The 22,431-nt window shown below is 42.1% G+C and overlaps 2 protein-coding genes across 3 annotated transcripts in view; both read right to left on the bottom strand.

Moving 5' to 3' along the window:
* Positions 1 to 6,800, bottom strand: part of LOC119501292 (septin-9-like) — a 130,891-nt gene extending 124,091 nt beyond the window's left edge. The window contains exon 1 of the mRNA XM_037791567.1: positions 6,554 to 6,800. Coding sequence (XP_037647495.1) covers positions 6,554 to 6,575 — 22 coding nt within the window. The 5' untranslated portion in view covers positions 6,576 to 6,800. The remainder of the gene's footprint in view (positions 1 to 6,553) is intronic.
* Positions 6,801 to 16,346: 9,546 nt separating this feature from the next.
* Positions 16,347 to 21,937, bottom strand: LOC119501306. Of its 2 annotated transcripts, none has more exons than XM_037791604.1 (4): positions 21,842 to 21,937; positions 19,832 to 20,167; positions 18,313 to 18,431; positions 16,347 to 17,091 (listed from the first exon to the last, which is right to left on the bottom strand). In XM_037791604.1, the coding sequence occupies exons 1-4, from the start codon at positions 21,906 to 21,908 to the stop codon at positions 17,008 to 17,010; spliced, it is 606 nt and encodes a 201-aa protein (XP_037647532.1). In that variant the 5' UTR covers positions 21,909 to 21,937; the 3' UTR covers positions 16,347 to 17,007. The 2 variants fall into 2 exon arrangements, with proteins under 2 accessions (XP_037647532.1, XP_037647531.1); XM_037791603.1 differs by lacking the exon at positions 21,842 to 21,937 and adding an exon at positions 20,304 to 20,464.
* Between the last annotated feature and the right edge of the window lie 494 nt (positions 21,938 to 22,431).

The following is a 22,431-nucleotide window of genomic DNA, read 5'->3' as shown; positions in this document are numbered from 1 at the left end:
AAAAAAGAAAGAAAAGCGAGGCAGACTGAATGGCCAGACGGCCATTTTTCAAGATTGTTTTTACAACCCAGATAAGACCTTTACCTGGATGCATTCTTAATGAGTAAGGACCACACCGAACACACACAGGAAAGACACTGGACACGACCCTGAACTGCACTCCTCCCAAATGAATAGCAGGTTGTTCTGGCGCCAAAGGAATGAACCGGCAACACCTTTTCCTACCTCTGCACTCTCAACACGAACCGATTCCTCTCTCATCACGCTCACTGAAAACCAAATACACCGTCACCTTTCTGTACTCTGTTCACAATGCAAACACACAAGCCCAAATCACACCTCATATAAAAGTGTTTTTAAAGCTCGAGTTAGACAGGATACGGCAGCGGAAGCGGCGGCGGTCTATAAAACAATACTGGTGTGGCAGATAAGGATCGGCCTTCCTTCTTCAGAGGCTGTTAAAACCCAGAGAGTCAGTTAAATAGCCCATAGAGCTTTATGGGCTGAAACTCCCCCAGGAAACATGTAGTTACTGTATGTCATAGGTGAAAAACTGAGAGGATGAGTGCTTGTGTGTGTGTGTGTGCATGTTGACACTGAAAACATAGTAGGGTGAGCAATGCATGTGCTTAAGTACATGTTTGTGTTTGTGCATGAAAAAGAACAATGGCATTAACACAACTGATCTTTTGGAGGTTGTAGTGAAGATACTGGTATCATATGAAACTAGAAAACCTAATGAATCCATTGGTACCAACCATGTCATACTAGCTTGTTGTGAAGGAGGTTAAATAACGCTCCAAACGTACGCTACATTTTGGCGAGGAAAAACTGTCATGTCCATTTTCAAAGGGGTCCCTTGACCTTTGACCTCCAGATATGTGAATGTAAATGGGTTCTATGGGTACCCACGAGTCTCCCCTTTACCGACATGCCCACTTTATGATAATCACATGCAGTTTGGGGCAAGTCATAGTCAAGTCAGCACACTGACACACTGACAGCTGTTGTTGCCTGTTGGGCTGCAGTTTGCCATGTTATGATTGGAGCATATTGTTTTATGCTAAATGCAGTACCTGTGAGGGTTTCTGGACAATATCTGTCATTGTTTTGTGTTGGTAACTGATTTCCAATAATAAATATATACATACATTTGCTTAAAGCAGCATATTTGCCCACTCCCATGTTGATAAGAGCATTTCTTGGCAAATCTCCCTTTAAGGTACATTTTGAACAGATAAAAGAAAGGCGATTAATTGCATTTAAAGGGACTATTTGTATCTTTCAGAAATGCTTGTTAACAGCGACACCTGTGGCCGTTAAGTCAACGAAAGTCAGCGTCGGGCTCGCGCTTGCTCGCTCCACATAGACATGAACGAGCATCGCTCAACACAGTGAGGCGACACACGTCAGCTAAAAGCACAATATCACTCTATATTTCAGCTGCTTGGCAGTAATGTTAGCTGACCAGACGAAGGTCTCTCCATGAACATGATTTAGATCTGATCCTAGTGTTGGCTTTTCCTGCTTCAGCTGAAGCAGGAAGAGAAACGTTATCGTCTCCCGACTGCGCCCGCAGGGAGACACCGGAGTTTTGGTCGGAGACGATAACGTTTCTCTCTGCAGAGCCCCGTCACCTCACAAGACACGGGAAACCTCTGTTGGTCTGGAGGAGCTGCAGCAGTTATTTCTGCACAAACGTCCACTGTGCATTCACTAGATATTCTCAGAGATAAACTAACTCTTCTGCAGTGTGGAGTGAGCGCGCGTTCACATCTAGAGGTGGAGCGAGTATGCAAGAACGCGCGCTGTCTGAGTGAAGGCAAGCAGGCAGAGGAGGAAAGTAAAGCGGCCACACGCCAATATTTTAATCGATTGACAGCCCTAATGAGAAACTGTTGGGTTTTCTCATCTAATTCGCCACCAGAAAACAAATCAGTGTATTTCCCAACATATCAAACTATTCCTTTAGCAAAAGGTTTGGCTTGAGTCCAGTCCAGGTTGTGTTTATAAACTACCATAAACAGACAGTAGCTTTACAGCCTGAGTAAAACCACTAAAAACAGCAGCTGACAGCCCGCATGAAACTGCAGAAAATTACATCACTCTCGCTCAGGTTTCTGGACAATATCTGTCATTGTTTTGTGTTGTTAATTGATTTCCAATAATAAATATATACATAAAGCAGCATATTTGTTCACTCCCATGTTGATAAGAGTATTAAATACTTGACAAATCTCTCTTTAAGGTACATTTAGAACAGATAAGAAATGTGCGATTAGTCACGATTAAATATTTGAATTGATTATCAGCCCTATACAAATATAGGTATTATATTTCATCATTATCTTTATTGCCTGTACTGTATAATCTTTTGCAATACTGTTTCTGAACTATCAATTATAATAAAGTTGATCAAACTGGAACTGAAAATGAAGTTCAGCCAGTATAAATAATGTTCTCCCAGGTAGTTGTTATGTTATAAAGAGGGATTATCTTGGACACTACTTTGCTATAAGTGATATAAAAAGTGTGCATTGTTGCCATTGTTGGCTTGCACGCAGCTAACACGCATTATCTTGCAAATCCTCCGCTCCAGTAAGCTCTCTGAACACATCTGAATCACTAACACTTAACAGTGTTTGCAATAAAATAGTCATTCGTGTCATGACAGGACGAGGTTGCTCCTGCCAAACAGTGGAGTTACTATCTCGCGTCTGGCCTGCAGAGACTTTTCCCTTCAAGATAATCAAGTGTATAAATGAATCAGATGACGAGTGCAATGAACTTGAATTCAAGGTCATTTATTTATAAGTTTAAATACATGTGAAATGGTGAATAAATGTATGTGTGGATGTACGTCCAGGGCACTTTATCATTCTAATAGCCATGTCTAGATGTCAAAGCACATGTTCCACCACACATCAGGACCTCTCTGAGCACTGCCATTATCTTTTTACAGGCTCTCTCCTGGCCTCGGGCCTACAGTACAGGCAGTCTGTTGTATCAGTTGACACCCCCCTCCAGCCGCAGCAGCAGCAGCAGCATCACAGAGCTGCATTCTTGGCTGCAGATAATAAACACAGAGCAGAGTGGACACTTCAGAGCAGGCTCCACACGGCTGAGAGGGGAGGACCGGGCCCGGCAGAGACCAGACACAGACTGAAGGCCTCCTGCAATCAGGGGAACTCCACATTCCTCAGTATATCAAAGACTGTGTATGTACAGTACAGTGTAGTACTAAGTGGAAGTAATAGATACATTAAATACATTTAAAGGGACTATTTGTAACTTTCAGAAATGCTTGTTAACAGCGACACCTGTGGCTGTTAAGTCAACGAAAGTCAGCGTCCTGTTGCTCGCGCTTGCTCGCTCTGAATAGACATGAACGAGCATCGCTCAACACAGTGAGGCGACACACGTCAGCTAAAAGCACAATATCACTCTATATTTCCGCTGCTTGGCAGTAATGTTAGCTGACCAGACGAAGGTCTGTCCATGAACATGATTTAGATCTGATCCTAGTGTTGGCTTTTCCTGCTTCAGCCTCCGGGGCTGAAGCAGGAAAAGTGGGTCGGTGCCGGGGCTGAAGCAGGAAGAGAAACGTTATCGTCTTGTGACTGCGCCCGCAGGGAGACACCGGCGCCCGGTCATAGACGATAATGTTTCTCGCTGCAGAGCCCCGTCACTTCACAAGACACGGGAAACCTCTGTTGGTCTGGAGGAGCTGCAGCAGTTTTTTCTGCACACACGTCCACTGTACATTCACTAGATATTCTCAGAGCTAAACTAACTCTTCTGCAGTGTGAAGTGAGCACGCATGCACGTCTAGAGGTGGAGCGAGAGAGCGAAAAGTACCCGAATCGTCCGCATCCATCCGTTTGGTCACTACGAAAATTGGCATCAACGATCGGCGCTCTTCCTGGGGGCTTGCAGGAAACACTGGACCATCCTTTATGAAAGGAAGGGAGACAATGCTTTTTAAGCGCCATTCGGCCATTCATGAAAACAAACGATACGCCTATCTTGCATAATATTTAGCTCCATGACACATAAACTATAGTAGCTACTGTAAGTGCACATCCACGTGTTCCAATACCTTATTAGTCCACTATTCACAGGCTTCTAGGAAGCCAAATTGAGGGTTAGACCGTCCTTGGCATGCTCTGCTAGATGACAGGGCAAATATGTTTCAACACAGTTTATAGCTTTACTTTCAAGTTACCATCCAACAATAGCTCCGGGCTCTGAATCAAAGCCTCGCTGACTCTCCAGTATAAACAGGCTGGAAGCCGGAACGCGGCTCGCAGTGAGGCATTTGTCACACACACAGGTACAAGTAGTGGATATATGCGTGTGTGTTTTGAGTATATAGGACATGAAAGCACATACCAGGAGGGGTGTACTGGGAAAATAATGACTCTGTGTGTGTGTGTGTGTGTGTGTGTGTGTGTGTGTGTGTGTGTGTGTGTGTGTGTGCGTGTGTGTGTGTGTTGTTGGAGTGGGCTGTTATTCATACAGGTTACTCATTGATCCAGACGACTAGAGGGAGTGGTGTACAAGGCGGGGATCGGCTCCACGGGCAGCTGCGAGGAGTTGGATGAGTGAACACAGACGTCTAAAACTGAAACTCCACCAGATATCATTCTGCTCGTGTTTGGAAGGGTATTTGCGTACAAAACATACACACACACACACACACATGCTGACACACGGGCTGACCTTCCTCTCTCTCAATGTCGCCCCCTCCTCATCTCTGATGCTTGTCTAAACACCCCTACACCTTAGAGAGGAGGAGGGCCTTCACATCAGACTACACACACACACTTTCCCCGAGTGGATCTCTGACAAAGAATGTGACAGCTCCACACACGTCGCACTGCAGAGGGAGAACACACACACACTAACACAGGAGGAGGAGGAGGAGGAGAGGCGGCATGACCCAACATGCACTTGGCTCCGATGGAAAACCGTCGGACGCTCCATCACACAAAGACTCAGGGAAGAGGAGCCAGGAAAGCCGGCATTCCGCGGATATAGGGTTGTATATAGGGTTGTGTACATTAGACTGAGTTGGAGCTTAGAGAGAGAGAGAGAGAAGGGGGGGCCTGAAGATGATGGAAGTGATAGTAAGCAGTGCTGGAGAGAAAGGAAGGCGGGAAGAAGGAGATAGAGGGATGTCATCGTGGTTCGTGAGTCTCTCCTTCAAGCCTCGAGGGAGGAGACATTTCTCTGCTGAAGGGTCTTTGAGCAAACATCATACTTTACCTGCACAATTAGTATAATCACAAGCTGCCTAATACCCAGTTAAAGCAACAGAAATGGAGCAAATATGATTAAAAAAAGTTATTTTTATAAACTATATCCTGACAGTAGCGCATGAGACAGGTAATCTGAAAAAAAATCATGTGTCCTCCGGTGTTCCTATGGCATCTGCAAGATTTCACAGACCGGAGGAAAACAACCAATCAGAGTCGAGCTGGAGCCTTGCCGTCTCTGAGCAGCTGTCAATCAAATCGCAAACTCCGATCAAACGGTCAAACTAGGCAGCGCTGATCAAATATGAATCAATATTCTGTTACTGTAATGTCTATTTCTCTCCTCAAATGTTCTCAGAAACATCTTGTAGTGTACTGTTTAGCTGTAAAATGAGAAATTTTGTGAGAGCAAGTTGAGGAAATACCAAGCACCGCCCACCAGCCGGAGCACAGCCAATAGGAACACTCTCTCTCTCTGATATGACCTGTGATTGGCCAAAGTCTCCCGTCACGGGCTAGATTTTTTTAAAGGCTGTAAACAGAGCCATGAGGAGGAGCAGAAGTCTAATTTTCTCTCAGAACACTTGAATTACAATATGCTGAAAGGTTATTATGGAATTTTTGCCCAGTGATGCCAAAAACTATTCTGCCTACTGCAGCTTTAACCTCTGCATCTTATGAGACACAATTTCGCAATCGGATCCAGCCAGTCCCAGAATAAATAGGCTTCTTATAGTCGATGCATAAATCAAGTCATTCTTCTGGGTATTAGTGGGGAGGAGTAAATAAACTGCACCATAAAGCTGTCAGTAAAAACAGATTAGCAACCTAACTGTCTCATGTTGGGAGTAAACAGTGGGCATTGTAATTTGAGTTTTGAATCCTGCACAACCTGTGTGCACCCCAATGACTCACTCTTTATAAAAACACCAGCAGCAAGAAGGCCACAAGTGTTAGGCTACTTTTAACTTCTTTATGTTCTTCAGGTAATAAATAAACCAGCTCTGTGTGCCACAGCTCTGTCATGATGTCATATGTGTGAAGCTACAATAAGACATCAAGAAATGTCTTGCAACCACACCCACAGATCCATTTTTTTTTTGCAAGAGGGGAAATTAAAAAAAGAAGAGTTGCTTCACATGTTGAGTTTGAAACGTGTTGCTGTTAAACATTTACCTGAAAGTGCGTCAATCCTTTCTCTCTCTGTCACACACCAACACTTTAAAGCCTTTTCCTAACATCAGCCTGATGATACCTTAGAATAAAACACTTTTATATGAGAGCACCATGCTTACCTGGGGATGAATATTTCTTCATGGCTGCAGATGTTTCCTCGCTTGGTCGTTATTACAATTTGAAAACAGTTAGAGTCGCTCCTGTTTTTTCCAGGTTGTTTCTGTTCGTGCGCTTCCTCTCTCTCTTTCCTGGACGGTCAGCTTTCCAAACGCACCTGAGGGACGTGGAGGTGCAGCAGGTAAAATTCACTTATTCAGCTTCCTGAACTTATTCCTGCGTCTTAATTTCCACCCTCGAACCACTTGGAGAGACAGTCAGACAGTCTGTTGGGTATGGAGACAGTCACACCTGCGCGCCTCCTGACGCACGCCCAGTGCAGGAGCAGCAGGAGTGGTTTACTGGAACTTCACTGTTCTACTGCTTTCACCTATCAACGCTCAGAGGTGGAATAAAAGGCACATTTAAGTCATATTTACTATGTGGGTCTGTGGTTTTGAAGAGAACTATGTGAAGCTAATTCATTAATTGGACAGCTCAGTAATCCGGAAATTAAAGGGACTGTTTGTAAGAATCAGAAATGTCTTGTTAACAGCGACACCTGTGGCCGTTAAATCAACGAAAGTCAGCGTCGGGCTCGCGCTTGTGCTCGCTCTACATAGACGTGAACGAGCATCGCTTAAAACAGTGAGGCGACACACGTCAGCTAAAACCACAATATCACTCTATATTTCAGCTGCTTGGCAGTAATGTTAGCTGACCAGACCAAGGTCTCTCCATGAATCAATGCTGATCCTAGTGTTGGCTTTTCCTGCCTCAGCCGAAACGTTTCCCGACTGCGCCCGCAGGGAGACACTGGCACCCGGTCGGATACGATAACGTTTCTCGCTGCGGAGCCCCGTCACTTCACAAGACACGGGAAACCTTTGTGGGTCTGGAGGATCTGCAGCAGTTATTTCTGCACAAACGTCCACTGTACATTCACTAGATATCCTCAGAGCTAAACTAACTCTTCTGCAGTGTGGAGTTAGCGTGCATGCACTTGTAGAGGTGGATCGAGACAGCAAGAACGCGTGCGGTGTGTGAGTGAAGGCAAGCAGGCAGCGGAGCAGAGGCTCCGGCCACACGTGAGCGCGCATATGCGAGCGCGCCTGGGATCCCGACCCGGTAGATTTATACGTGTAAAAAGTTACAAACAGTCCCTTTAAGTCATATTTACTATGTGGGTCTGTGGTTTGAAGAGAACTATGTGAAGCTAATTAATTAATTGGACAGCTCAGTAATCCTGAATTAAAGCAGGTCTGGTGTGTTGCGCAATCTGAGTGGGCATGCGTGCATATAACAGATTATAAAGCCTAATAATCATCCTTAAATATACACAAATAGATCTCCCTCTTTTTATACGTCTATAAAGGAGCTTATTGTGCCATCACCCACACACATTATGTGTTGTGTATGTATACTTGTTTGCAGTATAAACTGTGTGGCTGGGTGGGGCCACGTGTTGGGTTAGCCCACATCTATTCACACATTCAGCCATGCCCACGGCCTTTAACCTGTTTTTTTTAAATTCCACATGTCAAACTGTGGCAACCTGCTTCATGTTTACAAGACCTGGATTCACATCCTGCCACACAGAGCTGCTGCTCTGAGCTGTAGAGACCTCTAGTGGCTGCTGCCTGGTCTCCTCTTCTTCCTCCTCTTCTCCTCTAAACACTGATCTCTGGTCGGTGTTCAACAGCTTTGACAGAGCAGTATTTGTTCCAGCAAAGTGACTCCTCCTAAATCAAGATAAATCAGAAAGCTAACATCCCCTCATTCTTTAGGGTGTCCTCAGTGGGCATAGGTTCTACGAGTCTCCCCTTCACAGACATGCCCACTTTATGATAATCACATGCAGTTTTTTTTCATGCAGTATAAATGTGTTATTTTCTCCTATTCTGAAATTATGTGTTTGAATATTTCTGCATACTGGGGTCCCTAAACAGTCTTGGAATTACATAAATTGGGTATCACTGTAAAGATGAGACTCTTGTGGATCCAATGAGCCCAACTGTATTCACGTGTGATGATGTTAGTCCCCATAGGAGACATTTCATTATAGTGAAACCTATTTGTTTTTAGCATTGTATAAAATGAGCTGTGGTGACCTCTAGGATAATCACAGCCTCATGAAACTTTACAGCCACAAACTAGAGACCTAGAGCATTCAGAGGATGGATGGATCAGACTAGAGACCTAGAGCATTCAGAGGATGGATGGCTTTCCTAGCTAGATTGACAATAAGGGGGTTCTGAGCAGTTTACACAACAGAAGTGCTCGCCATCCAATCGCTGAAAAAATGCAATTCTTGCAGAAATCTCCAAATGTCAAAGAGTTTTTGAAACTAAATCCCAGCATGGCTTTTTCTATGGTGTTCCTCAAGGTCTTGGTGTCTTAATGTGGGATTTTGGAGGGATTAATGATCATTTTTATCAATTCTGGAGTGGCAATTCATGTTTATTTCTGATTTATAAATTAATCTTCAGGTTCTCAGCTTTCAGATGATGTACATCACTTCTATGTGACATCTACTGTTGACCTGCTATCTCCCCTTAAAGACCCCCTGTACCCTCCTAAAAAAGACAAAAGCTGGTTTATTTTGGGTCTCAGAGGATTAAAACATTCACATGAACTACTAACTATACAGGTGCTTAACGGAGTGGAGTTTTTATCAAGATCAAGGCACCAAAAGTACCCTTGAAGAGCGTGTTTGTCAGTAGCTTCATCAACTAAGAAAACCACCTGCTGACGGGTCACATTAGTGATACTGAATTCTTAAGAAACATCAACACTGACAGCTGTGGGTGGACCTGACCTAGAACAACAGAGACTACATCAGATAGTATGAGCATGCGTTATCAGATAGATGCACCCAGCAAGACTACCATCAATGATTCTGTGTGTATCGACACTTATTTTGCACCTTAAAGCAAGAATATGTAAATTATGCTGAACAGCTGCAACCTACAAGAGACAATTATGGAAAATCTTAATGCTAAAATGTAGCACAAGTGGCAAAGTAATGTCAGCTATACAGAATAATCTACTTTAGAGACACTAGCCACCATCAGCTTCTGCTCATACCCGACGAGATAAGGCAGCGAAAAGAACTCGACTTCTTCGAAAGTCACAGAGTCCCGCTTTAAAATAGGTTTTCAAGAGAAGCGGCTCAAAAAAAAAGTCAAGTGAGTCATCCCAGTTCTCAGAAACAAGACGACTGTGCACGTTGTGGCGCCTGGACCAAAGACCGATCAAGTGTTTCACACTGTAAAAGGTTGACATTTCAAATAGACAGGGACTGGAGCTGCTGCGGAAGAAAAGACTAAACCTGCAGTAAGCAGAATATTATTTGGCATTATTGGGCAAAAAAATCCATATTAACCTTTCAGCATATTGTAATTCAAGTGTCCTGAGAGAAAACTTTTGCCTTCTGCACCACCTCATGGCTCTGTTTTTAGGCTTTAATCACAGGTCATTTCAGAGAGAGAGAGAGAGAGAGCGTTCCTATTGGCTGTTCATTCAACGGAGGCAGCTGTCAATCACTCTCGAACTCCGATCAGACGGTCAAACTAGGCAGCGCTGATCAAATATGAATCAATATTCTGTTACTGTAATGCTTATTTCTCTCCTCAAATGTTCTCAGAATCATCTTGTAGTGCACGGTTTAGCTGTAAAATTTGAAAGTTTGCCCCGGCTGGTGGGCGGTGCTTGGTGTTTCCTCAACAGATCTCAACATGGCTGCCGGGTCACAAACTCATTTTACAGCTAAACAGTAAAACATCTAAACCCGTCAGTCCAACATGGACTAAACAAAACTGGGGAAACGGAGCTGAGGTCACTGGTGGAGAGACAGACTACACTGAGGAGCACCCAGAGGTGCTACCGCTTACTCACCTCAGGTGCAACACGGCAATCCTCACAGCACAAATGGTGCAAGAATACTCCATTCATGTCCCGGTGCTTTTACTTGCATGCATAAGGTGTAGGGACATCACCACGAGTGTCTAGCCTCCCAACAATAAGCACACTCTCCTTCACTGACAGAAAACACAAAGAATAATCAAAACCAAACTCAGTTGGTTTGACAATACAGGCACAAAAATGATAACTCAAGCAAAACAATGAGGAACAAAACAGCAGCAGGGTGAACCTACAAAAAGGGAAAACAAGGATACGTAAATGATTCATTGTGATGTTGGTGTGGGGTATTAACACATGGGATCACTCAAAGTTAGCCTGTCACTGGAAGAGATATTTAAGAACGCATGGGGGGGAAGCAGCGCCTTTTGTAGTCCATCTTCAGAACGTTGTACGGCAGACCCTCGTCAATAACATCCATCACCATTGCATCATAATTACGGAGCCTAGTGTAAGAGCAGTCAGATTCTCTTAACATCACGGTTGTCTTTTCCTAAATCCTTCTGAATTCTCCTTCACATCTTTCCTTGACCTCATGACGTTTCCCATCGAGGTCACGGAAAAGTGGTTAGGAAAAGACGTTAGGACGTAACTTTTTGACTATTCGGCAGAATAGTCTTTTTTGCTTTGTAGGTTCCTAACGGAGTAAAATGACCCAGAAGTATCTGAGTCGCAGCCGTGATAAGAGCTGTTTGAATTCTTTGAATGTTAAGGAAAGGAGCTTCAATACTTCCTTTCTTATCTCCTTTAACATAGGGAACAATGGAGCATCCTTTACCAAAGGAAAGGAGCTAATGCCGTGTGGCAGGAAAATTTAAAGCGCCACCAGCCGTCAATAACATCTGCCGTTGCTTAATTGTTTAATTGTACACTATATAAATTGAAAACATCCTTCTTATAGAAGGTTTTGGACAGGAATCCTTAATTGAATTGTACTTCATTGAGTTTGTCACTGTACTCAGTCTCTGTGTTATTAATAAAGTTGCTTAAAACAAAAAAAATCCACTGTTGCATAGTGTAAGTGCAGTCGAATTCTCTTAACATCGTGGTTGTCTTTTCCTAATTCCTTCTGAATTCTCCCTCACATCTTTCCTTCATGACGTCTTCCATCGAGATCAAGGGAAAGTGGTTAGGAAAAGACAGAGGTTAAGATACGTTTTTGATATGCAGCCTTAGTCGGTCTCCTTTGAGTTCTGTAATGCTTCAAATGTGGGATGCCATGAATCACAACCTCAGCATGACCCTCTGCACACCACCACCAGCAGCAGCAGCCAGAAACCTCATCAGGCCCTCCTGCAGGAACGGGATAACTGCTGACTCAGAGGCTCTGAGTGTCTCTGTGCTCCAGATGGATCAAACAGTGGCGGCTGTAAGACTGAAGGACTCCAGGGTCCCATCTCACAAAGCAGGATTACTGAGTTATCCAATTACTGCTGAGTAGAAACCACCAACAATCTGAAACATGCTGAACAGGAGAGCTGTTCAGACGTTGACTCGCTGCAGACTGCTGGTAATAGTCACAGCTAATAATGGTTTTGTTTTAATGTTTTCATTCTCTATTATTATTTACACCAAACAATTAAAATGTCTAAACTGAACTGAGTGCTTATTATTGGAATTTATAAAGCAGCTCCAACAGTTTCCCTGATGCAGCATCATAACACCACATGATGGTGATGGTCTGAAACGGTGTCAGATCTCTGTAGCAGAGGGAGGGGCCAAAAACATTTATGGCATCCATGCCAAGATGAAATAAGGCAGGTGTCAGCGCAATGAAAACATCAAGAAACAACAGTTCTTAAGGAAACTTAGAGGCTTTAATATGGACACAATTATGCTCACATTGTTTTGTCCGTACAAAATAAGAACAAACTGGACAGGGTTGTTAAACTGGGTGGCAAGATAACAGAGGAACCAATGTGAAGTATTACTTACATGACAGACCAGATCATAGCGGATCTACTGCACCCTCCGTGGCCTGGATATGTTCTTTTATCTCCAGGGTGCAGGTGTAGTATATATACCCAGGGAGAAGACTAAAGGAGGCATCACATCCTTTGTCCCACATAGCTCACATGGGAAACTCAAAGACACTTTACAGAGCTAAAATGATCATAAACAAGGACATCATCATAATATATAAAACACACAACATTAATCACACGTTAAAAAGGTGAGTTTTGATAAGTGATTTGAAAGTGGACAGGTTGGTGCAGTCTCTGATGTGTTTGGGGAGTGAGATCCAGAGGGAGGGGGAAGCTATGGCGAATGCTCTGTCGCCCCAGGTCCGGTGCTTGGTTCTTCTGAGCGGAGGGGGCAGGAAGAAGTGTGATGGTGGAGCAGGTCACTGGGGTAGGAGGGGGCCTGGTGGTGGAGGGCTTTGTGAGTGAGGAGAAGGACATTGAACTGGATCCGTTATGGGACAGGGAGCCAGTGGAGGTTCTGGAGGACAGGGGTGATGTGATCACGAGGCCGGGAATGGGTGAGCAGGCGGGCAGCAGAGTTCTGGATGTACTGGAGTTTATTTAAGACTTTGGATGATGAGTCGATTCTGGATGTGATGGAGGAGTGGATCAGAGTTTCGGCAGCAGAGAAGGAGAGTGATGGGCGGAGACGAGCTATGTTTTTGATGTGGAAAAAGGCCGTCCTGGTGATGTGGTTGACGTGGTGTTCGAAGGAGAAGGTGGCTGTCGAAAATGACTCCAAGGTTGCGGATGTGAGGGAAGGGGGACAGAGTGGAGGTGTCGATGGTGAGGCAGAAGTTGTGAGTGGTTCTGGTGAGTGATTTGGGACCGATGATTTATCACAGTTGAGATGGAGGAAGTTGATTTGCATCCATGATTTAATTTCAGTGAGACGGTTGGACAGAGTGGAGTGTGCAGCGGTGGTGATGGATTTTGTGGAAATGTAGAGCTGGATGTCGTCGGCGTAGCAGTGGAAGTGGAGAAATATAAAGATTATGTTACATTTTTCTTTAAAAGGCTGACTCTGTATTTGTGATGGGCCCTCTGACTTATGCCATTGTAAGGCCATAACCACATCCTGTCACTGTGGTATATTGTGGTAGATTACAGCTGATCTCGGCCTCTCATGTTACAGGTTTTAACCAGAAAAACCTCGTTGGGTGCCAGAGAGAATCACAAACTCTCAAACTGTTAAATATTACATGACTTGCATGGAAAACACTAATCAGATAAACACACACTTTGGATGTTTTCACCTGTTTTCACACAATACCTACCTACACGTCTAAAAGCACCTAGTGAATGTCACAGTTTCCGCTCGCACCTCCGTTACTGAACAACAGCGGTGCAGCCACATTTCAAGAACTGTTTTATTACTTAACCTCCAACAACAGCACCTGCGTGTGTTTGTGGATAATCAGACCTAAACCGAGGCCTTAAAACACACATGTGGCTTCAAAGTAAAAATAGCATATCCTCTGGTTTTGTGTGTGCACCTATTGGCTGTAAAACTGTGGCAGATTATTATCTCCTACAGTATCTTTGTACCTCAGGTTCTGCCGTACCTTATCATTTGGTGTTTCCTGTTGCAAGTTATGACAAGTATGGAAACTGCTGCAGTTGCACCATCAGGAGTTTTTGTACAAAACTTAGTCTGCATTGACACAAAATGGGTGAATAAAGTGGAACATGTACTGGGTTAAAAGTACAGACGCCGGGACCCTGCGGTGTAGATGCATCTACAGTTTCTTGCTGCAGATGTTGTTTTTCTTGTAAAACGGGGTCTCAGTTTCCGTTTTGCGTTCTACCACTCACCTCAAAGCGTAGTTTCCACTTCTCGCTGGACTTTCACACACAACAACTGCTGCATACTCCAATACCACTGCACCCTGACACTTCCACCCCCACAGACACAGCAGGCGTAAACACACATTTCACACTTGAGCGCTTCGGGTGCTGCTCGGCAAAATAAGAGTCACAGCTTGTGACCACACAAACGCACCGCACAAGTAAACATTTTCTTAATGCCTTGCATGCTGCCACAAGATGAGATTTTCTTTTCCTGTGTGACATTTTAAAGATGACTCATACTCTGCCTCTCCGACCTGCAACTCGTCTTGACTTATAACCTTTTGAATTGTTTGAAAATGCAGCGTTTGCATCAGTTAAAACGTGCACTCGGCTCGACAATAAATTATTGTACTGTTTTACAAAAGGTTGTTTCTTCGTCTGTGGTCCAACATTTACTTTGACTTAAAATATTTAATATCAAAAACAATTCGCTGAATTCTCCTGTGTTATAATAAAAGAATTGTGTGAGTTGCCTTTAAAAAAAAACACAGAGGCAAATGGACTGATTTGATGTGTCTGAAAACTGAAACCACAGACTGTGAAATAATCATGGAAACAGTAGGAGTTCGTTGTTGTGACGTTATCTCTTTAACAGTAAGTCGGTGTAAGTGCCAGTTTACAGTAAAACCCAGGGATGTTACTGACTCATGTCATCACCTGTTCTCTGTTTCAGTGCTGCTCTGCTGCTCATCAATCACCAAGTCTGAAGTAGCAGCTCAGAGATTGATAAGTCTGAGAGGTTGAGTGGGAGTTAAAGCTGAAGTAGGCGAGATTGGAGCAAATATGATTAAAAAAAAGTTGTTTTTATAAAACGGTCGCTATATCCTGACAGTAGTACATGAACAGATAACCTGAAAAAAATCATGTGTCCTCTGGTGCACCTAACGGCATCTGCAAGATTTAACAGACCGGAGGAAAACAAGCAGTCAGAGCTGATCTGAGGTCCGCTGTCCAGCTGCCGTCTCTGAAAGCCGGCCGTTAATCACTCGCGAACTCCGACCAAACGGTCAAACTAGGCAGCGCTGATCAAATATGAATCAATATTATTTTACGTTAATGCCTATTTGTCTCCTCAAATGTTTTCAGAATCATCTTGTAGTGCACGGTTTAGCTGTAAAATGAGAACATTAGTTATCACCCCTCCAATGAATCGCCACCTTAACGTGGTGGAGGAGAGGTTTGTGTGTTATCGGGGGGATTTAGCTCCTGATAGGGCCTCCCAAGGCAAAGTGGTCCCAGGGGAAGAAGAAGAGCGATTCACAGACCTTTATAAGAGATAAGATATTCCTTTATTTGCAAATTTGCAGTGTACAGCAGCAAAGGGGATATATAGTGCAGAAACAAGAGCAGCGTTAAAAACAAAAATCAGATACAACACAGTGCAAAAAGCAAAACAAAAGTAGACAGACATATAAAATATGAACAATTTAAATAGAAGGAAATATAAAAAATAGGAACAATATAAAATATTAAAAATAGGAACAATATAAACAGTATTGACAAACAATTATGAATCGGTTCCAACAGACTTGTGAAACCTCGCCCGGAAAAGGGAAACCAGGGAAGGGAAACCTGGAGGGGAGCTCGCCAGCGAGCGTCTGGTGGCAGCCCGAAGAAACAACATGGAGCTGCCACCCTTTTTCATTTATTTGAACTTGAATTAAAGATAATTACCAATTACGATATTTCACCATCTCCTAAAGGAAATCAAAAAGTATATTATTTCAGACACGGCAACTAATCCCATGTTTATTGTTTTATCCCTCCTGTTGTCTTCCCGTTGCAACTTTTGTCTTTGGTCTGGTTTGACTGTTTTTAAAGCATACATTATAAATTATCACCCAATTCTGTATTACACCTTTTTGGCCAACTTCATTCCAACTCATTACCACAAGTTTTACACTTTTTGGGGAATTCATGGTAAATAAACCTAATTTATATGAAATTAAACCTAATTTTTTTAGGAAAAAATGCAGAAATTATGAATTATTTGGACTATACTCAAAATTGGAGGAATAATGTTGATGGATTATCACAGACTGGTTTATGTCAAAGTTCAGTCAGAATATTACAAATATTATAATATAAAAAAAATGTTTAATGACAGTGTGACACATTACACCACAGGTGCTATAATTTTGAATAAAATACCCATAATGCAGCAAAAGTAGTGGTCATTGTTGTTTTTTGCAAAGACCATATAAGGGAACCATCCATGTCATTTTGGGGCAATTAGGTGAAAGACATCCATATTTATGATATAATGAAGTTTGAAAACGGGTCAACAGGAGGGTTATTTGTATACAATACATACATCTGATATGGCATTCAAGTTAACCTTTTTTTGTTTTACAATAAATCATCATTTTATAGAAAACTACAAGACATTTCTGAAATGAAAGAAGACATATATAAACATTAATAAACATACATGTCAGCGTTCAATCGAGCCACTGACAGACAAAACAAACTGCGACATTTTGTGCTTCTCTACTTTCAAACCGAGTCGTGTGCAGTCTTTTCAAACATTGTACCAAACCGTTCACTGGCAGTGCATGTTGTAACTTTGTACCATTTCATGGTCCTTATTGTCTGAGCCACACAAACACACATACACAAGGCCTGAAGAGATGTTGGAGAACGTGCCGAGTTGCAGCTTTGCTTGACATGCATCACGTTGTGCCTCGGTGGTGCACCGAGAGACGACGGTGGAGTTTCAGGTCGCTCGCTTGCAGACATCTTCAGCGTCTGATTGTTCCACGCATGTCCTCATAAACCTCGTTGTTGGGGACGCGTCTCGGTTTCTTTGTGGTGTACGTCTTGGTCTGGCAACGAGAGATAGTGTTGTCAACATGTTAGATGTAGAGTGGTGCTATTACACTATCAGGAGGAGGATTATTACTCAGTGCAACCTCTCTCTCTACTGAGTTTATCTTTGCAACATGATAACTTATATAGAAAGCGACCTTTTAAAGTGATACAGTCAAAACATTGTGGTCATAATGATAATGTCAAATGCATTTGAAAGTAAACTGACACAGATTAATCAACCACTATTAGTATACAGTATAATTATTTATATATATATTGTGCATTTTTTTCATTTATATCATCATATATAATCATTTAAATTAAGTGTGTGTGTATATATTAGGGCTGTCATCGATTAAAATATTTTAATCGCAATTAATCGCATGATTGTGCATAGTTAATAGCACATTTTTATCTGTTCAAAATGAACTTTAAAGGGATATTTGTCAAGTATTTAACACTCTTATCGACATGGGAGTGGGTTAATATGCTGCTTTATGCAAATAAATGTATATATTTATTACTGGAAATCGATTAACAACACAAAACAATGACAGATATTGTCCAGAAACCCTCACAGGTACTGCATTTAGCTTTAAATAATATGCTCAAATCATAACATGGCAAACTGCAGCCCACATATCTTGAGGTCAGAGGTCAAGGGACCCCTTTGAATATCGCTATGACAGTTTTTCCTCGCCAAAATTTAGCGGAAGTTTGTTTGTTTAGTATGACATGGTACCATTAGTTTCGTTAGTTTTTCTAGTTTCATATGATACCAGTATCTTCACTCTAGCTTTAATACTCAACCTGCTATGACCTCTGAAAGACGGTCGCGTTAACGCACTTTGACAGCTCTAATATACAGTATGTCCATTGGATTACACAGAGAGTTATTCTGTTAGCCTACCCTTTTGAAATAAATGTGGTGGACGAAATAATAGAAACAATTGTCAGTATAACTCACAATACAATAACAACAGCACCACACTGCAACCATCCAGTTGAATCAACACCTCACAGGGTAAATGAAACGTGTGAAAGTGACTCTGACGATAAACCTCAGCTTTCAAACTGACAATAACAAATTCCCCATTATAATAATTTTACTATGTGTTTGTCAGACGAGTGCTGTTGAGAATAACAGGAACATGGAAACAACCCCTGAGTTTCCATCAGAGTTTGTGAGTCATATCCAATCAAATGAAGAAACACACAGTGAAACACACGGGTACCTTGCGGACGATCCATATGAGGAAGACGATGGTGATGCCAAACAGCACAGCAGAACAGATCACAAGAGACACCAGGATCAGTTGGTCCCCAGATTGGTTGTCACACTGCTGCAGTTTATCTGTTAATTAATAGACACTGTGTTTACTAATTTTTCCTCACCATTAATGGGATACTTCTTCCACATTTCCTGACACAATATTGTTTTGGTAACGCTACAAAATACTCCACTCAAGATTATATTAAAACAAAAGTGTACAGTTTATGTGTTTATGCCTCTCTCTCTCTCTCTCTCTCTCTCTCTCTCTCTCTCTCTCTGGTCGAGGTTAGCAAGCAAGTGTGAGCAAGTTGGAATTCTTGATTAAGGTGGCGTCCCACTTTATCCCCCTGAGACCCACAATATTTTTTTAAGGGGGTACAGGGGGTGTTTATGGGGAGATAGCAGGTCAACAGTAGATGTCACATAGAAGTGGTGAACATCATCTGAAAGCTGGGAACCTGAAGATAAATTTGACAGTGTATAAGGGTTTATAACATGATGATAGAAGTATATTATGTCCATCCTCATGCTCTATTATGTCTCGTAAGTTGTTGCAGCAATGTTTGGGTTGATACCATTTGTTACACAGATTTGGTGCTAAATTTAACCATTTGTTTACCACTTGAGAATTGATAAAAAAAATGATCAATAATCCCTCCAAAATACCACATTAAGACACCAAGACCTTGAGGAACACCATAGAAAAAGCCATGCTGTGATTTGGTTTCAACAACTTTTTGACATTTGGAGATTTATGTAAGAATTGCATTTTTTCAGCGATAGATGGCGAGCACTTCTGTTGTGTAAACTGCTCAGAAACCCCCTTATTGTCAATCTAGCTAGGAAAGCCATCCATCCTCTGAATGCTCTAGGTCTCTAGTTTGTGGCTGTAAAGTTTCATGAGGCTGTGATTATCCTAGAGGTCACCACAGGTCATTTTATACAGGGAGGTAAAAAAAATGGTCTCACTGCAATGAAATGTCTCCTATGGGGACTAACATCATCACACATGAATACAGTTGGGCTCATTGGATCCACAAGAGTCTCAGCTTTACAGTGATACCCAATTTATGGAATTCAAGACTGTTTATGGACCCCAGTATGCAGAATTATTCAAACACATCATTTTAGAATAGGAGAAAATAACACATATATACTGCATGTGATTATCATAAAGTGGGCATGTCTGTAAAGGGGAGACTCGTGGGTACCCATAGAACCCATTTTCATTCACATATCTTGAGGTCAGAGGTCAAGAGACCCCTTTGAAAATGGCCATGCCAGTTTTTCCTCGCTAAAATTTAGCCCAACTTTGGAGTGTTATTTAACCTCCTTCCCGACAAACGAGCAAGACATGGGTTCCTTGGGTTTTGTAGTTTCATATCATATCTGTAGCTTCACTCTAGCCCTAAAACTGAATTGTTGTCTGGTGGAATGATGGTGACGTTGAATTGTGAAGTACATAAATTGATGAGGCTCACCTCTCACCACCAGGAGCACGGACCCGTTGCCTTTCATGTTTACGGATACAGCGGTCAGCGGGTCAAACTTCTTGTACAGGCACCAGTACGGTCCCGTGTCGTCAGAGGTCAAGTTCTTGATGAGGATGTCCATGTTGGGGAATACTCCATGAGACTGAAGTCTGTCGCCGAATTCGTCGACAACGTTGTTTTTTATTGAGGCGCCGTCTCTGTAGAAAACTTCCAGCTCCTCACTTAAACCCTTCCTCAGAGACAGGTACTCTTGGCCTGGTCCAGGAGGTCTGCACTGGATAGTGATGGATCCTCCAAGATCTTTCCATACCACTCCACTGCTCACTATAAAGAGACACACAAAGGCCTGCTCAATTATTCTGTTTCATCTCACTGTACATTTGATAAAGCTTTATGAATTCATCCTGCCTTACAACACACGTGTTTAAATTCCTACAGTACGTGTACTGATCAGTCTTACCTGGGCCGCTCAGGGCGGTCCCGGAGAGACAGAGGATGGAGATGAGCTTTAACCAGACAGCAGACATGCTGAGATCCTGTCACACAAACGCTCACTTGAACTCTAACTCTGCAGTAGGAAATGTGTTTTCACCCACACCAACAAATGCATCTACTAAACAGCAGCACGTGACCTACATCGAGGTGTTTGATGTGGTTCGAGAAGAAGGTGACGCCGTATTTAGACTGCTTAGACACGTTGTAAAGGCAGACTCTTAAAGGTCCCATATTGTAAAAAGTGAGATTTTCATGTCTTTCTTTTTTATCATAAAGCAGGTCTAGGTGCTATATAAATACTGTGAACGTATCGAAAAGCTCAATCCATGAAGAAACACACACAGCCCGTATTCAGAAACTGTGCATTTGAAACAAGCCGTCAGGATTTCTGTACATTTGTGATGTCACAAATGTACAATATATAGATCATTACACACGTTGTAAACGTAAACATTCTAAATGTGTCCCAGTTTATTTCCTGTTGCAGTGTGTATGTGTGTGAATGACATCAACTGACAGGAAGTAAACATGGACCCAAGCTGTTGCCTAGCAACGCAATTCCGTTGAAATGTGCTAAAACGGAGCGTTTCAGACAGAGGGTGAACACAGGTATATTCAGGCAGACAGTATGAGGAAAATCAAGTTGTTTTTTTAACAATACAGCATGAAAACATGTTCTAGTAGAAACATTACATTTGAGTATGAACCTGAAAATGAGCATAATATGGGACCTTTAAACAACAACTTTTCTCTGAGGTAGGGCTGGGCGATAAGGCCAAAATCTTCTATCCCGATATTTCATATCTTATATTAACTATATAATATTCCATATGAAATAACCACATGGTAAAGCCTATTTTTACTCCTCTGCAGGGTATTTTCCTCATTTAATTCAGAACTTTAGTGCAAAATGAACAACAACAGTTACAAGTGAAATGATATCTTCAAATGATGATGAAAATTAAATTTGAGTTAGTATGTGCTTGTTATGATCAATTTAGACGACTTAATTATGTATTGTGATATCTTGATATTTCATCACGAAGAAGATAATATTAATAATAATAATAATAATAATAATAAACTTTATTTGTATAGCACCTTTGCACCCGATTCGACTGTTATCAGGCCATTAAATAGGCATTATCAGTCGCTATAAGCACCATAGATGTGGGTCAGTAGGGGCCTACTACGCCTACTACGTTGTAAAAGTGAAACGTAAAAGCAACTCGTTCTAAAATGTTGTAAAACTGAGGCTACTTTAGGTTTAGGCAACAAAAAACACTTAGTTTTAGGGAAAAACATTGTGTTTTGGGTCAAAATAACATGTACTGATGTACTTTTACATCACTGAGGAGAGGCTGTGTGATTATTTAGAATAAAAAAACTTTCACTACTTTTACTACTATTTAAAAGCAATTAAAGGGTACAAGACAAAAAAGTAGCATGTAATCCCAGACTTGATAAAGCTTTATGAAATACACATGTAATGATCGGTCTTACCTGGGCGACTCAGGGCGGTGCCGGAGAGACAGAGGATGGAGATGAGCTTTAACCAGACAACAGACATGCTGAGAGTGACTGTAAAAAGGAAGATCACATGAAATACAAATCTTTAAAAGGGAAGTGAAAGGAGATGTTTTTGCATATACCAGTTTAGATTGCAATGTGAGATTGGCAGCTCTAATCTGAACTACAATAATAATTAACAATAATAATATAAACTCATAGCATGAAATATCCTCCTATCACCTTGACAAAAAACTGATTTACTTCATTCTCTAAAGCATCAGACTCGAGGAGACTCATTAGCTCTGGCTGAGGTGTCATTGAATTAGTCCACAGTGAAAGTAGGTCAAAAGTGTAGTGTTAGCAGAGGAAGGCCTCTGATTCACAGTGTTTGCATCACCCTCTAGTGGCAGAAGAACCAACATATCTGAGTGTTTAGATGATGCTAACAAAGAGCAGGATATATAAAGGCTTTATAACACTTTACTTTAACCCCCATTAACATGTATTAACCCTCTGAGATCCACAATAGACCTGTTTCTGTCTTTTTTAGGGGGGTACAGGGGGTCTTTAGGGGGAGATAG

This window comes from Sebastes umbrosus, chromosome 14, assembly GCF_015220745.1.
Source record: "Sebastes umbrosus isolate fSebUmb1 chromosome 14, fSebUmb1.pri, whole genome shotgun sequence".
Lineage (NCBI taxonomy): Eukaryota > Metazoa > Chordata > Actinopteri > Perciformes > Sebastidae > Sebastes > Sebastes umbrosus.
Note: the sequence above shows the minus strand (reverse complement) of the source record. Positions and strands in the feature narration are given on the sequence as shown.

What these genes read in the sequence shown, in the direction of transcription:
- LOC119501306 (XM_037791604.1), bottom strand. Translation starts at nt 21,908, where the DNA reads ATGTCTGTTGTCTGGTTAAAGCTCATCTCCATCCTCTGTCTCTCCGGC. An exon ending in CGTGCTCCTGGTGGTGAGAG is followed by an intron (nt 18,432 to 19,831) that starts GTGAGCCTCATC and finishes ATTAATTAACAG; the next exon opens with ATAAACTGCAGCAGTGTGAC. An exon ending in TCATATGGATCGTCCGCAAG is followed by an intron (nt 17,092 to 18,312) that starts GTACCCGTGTGT and finishes TCTCGTTGCCAG; the next exon opens with ACCAAGACGTACACCACAAA.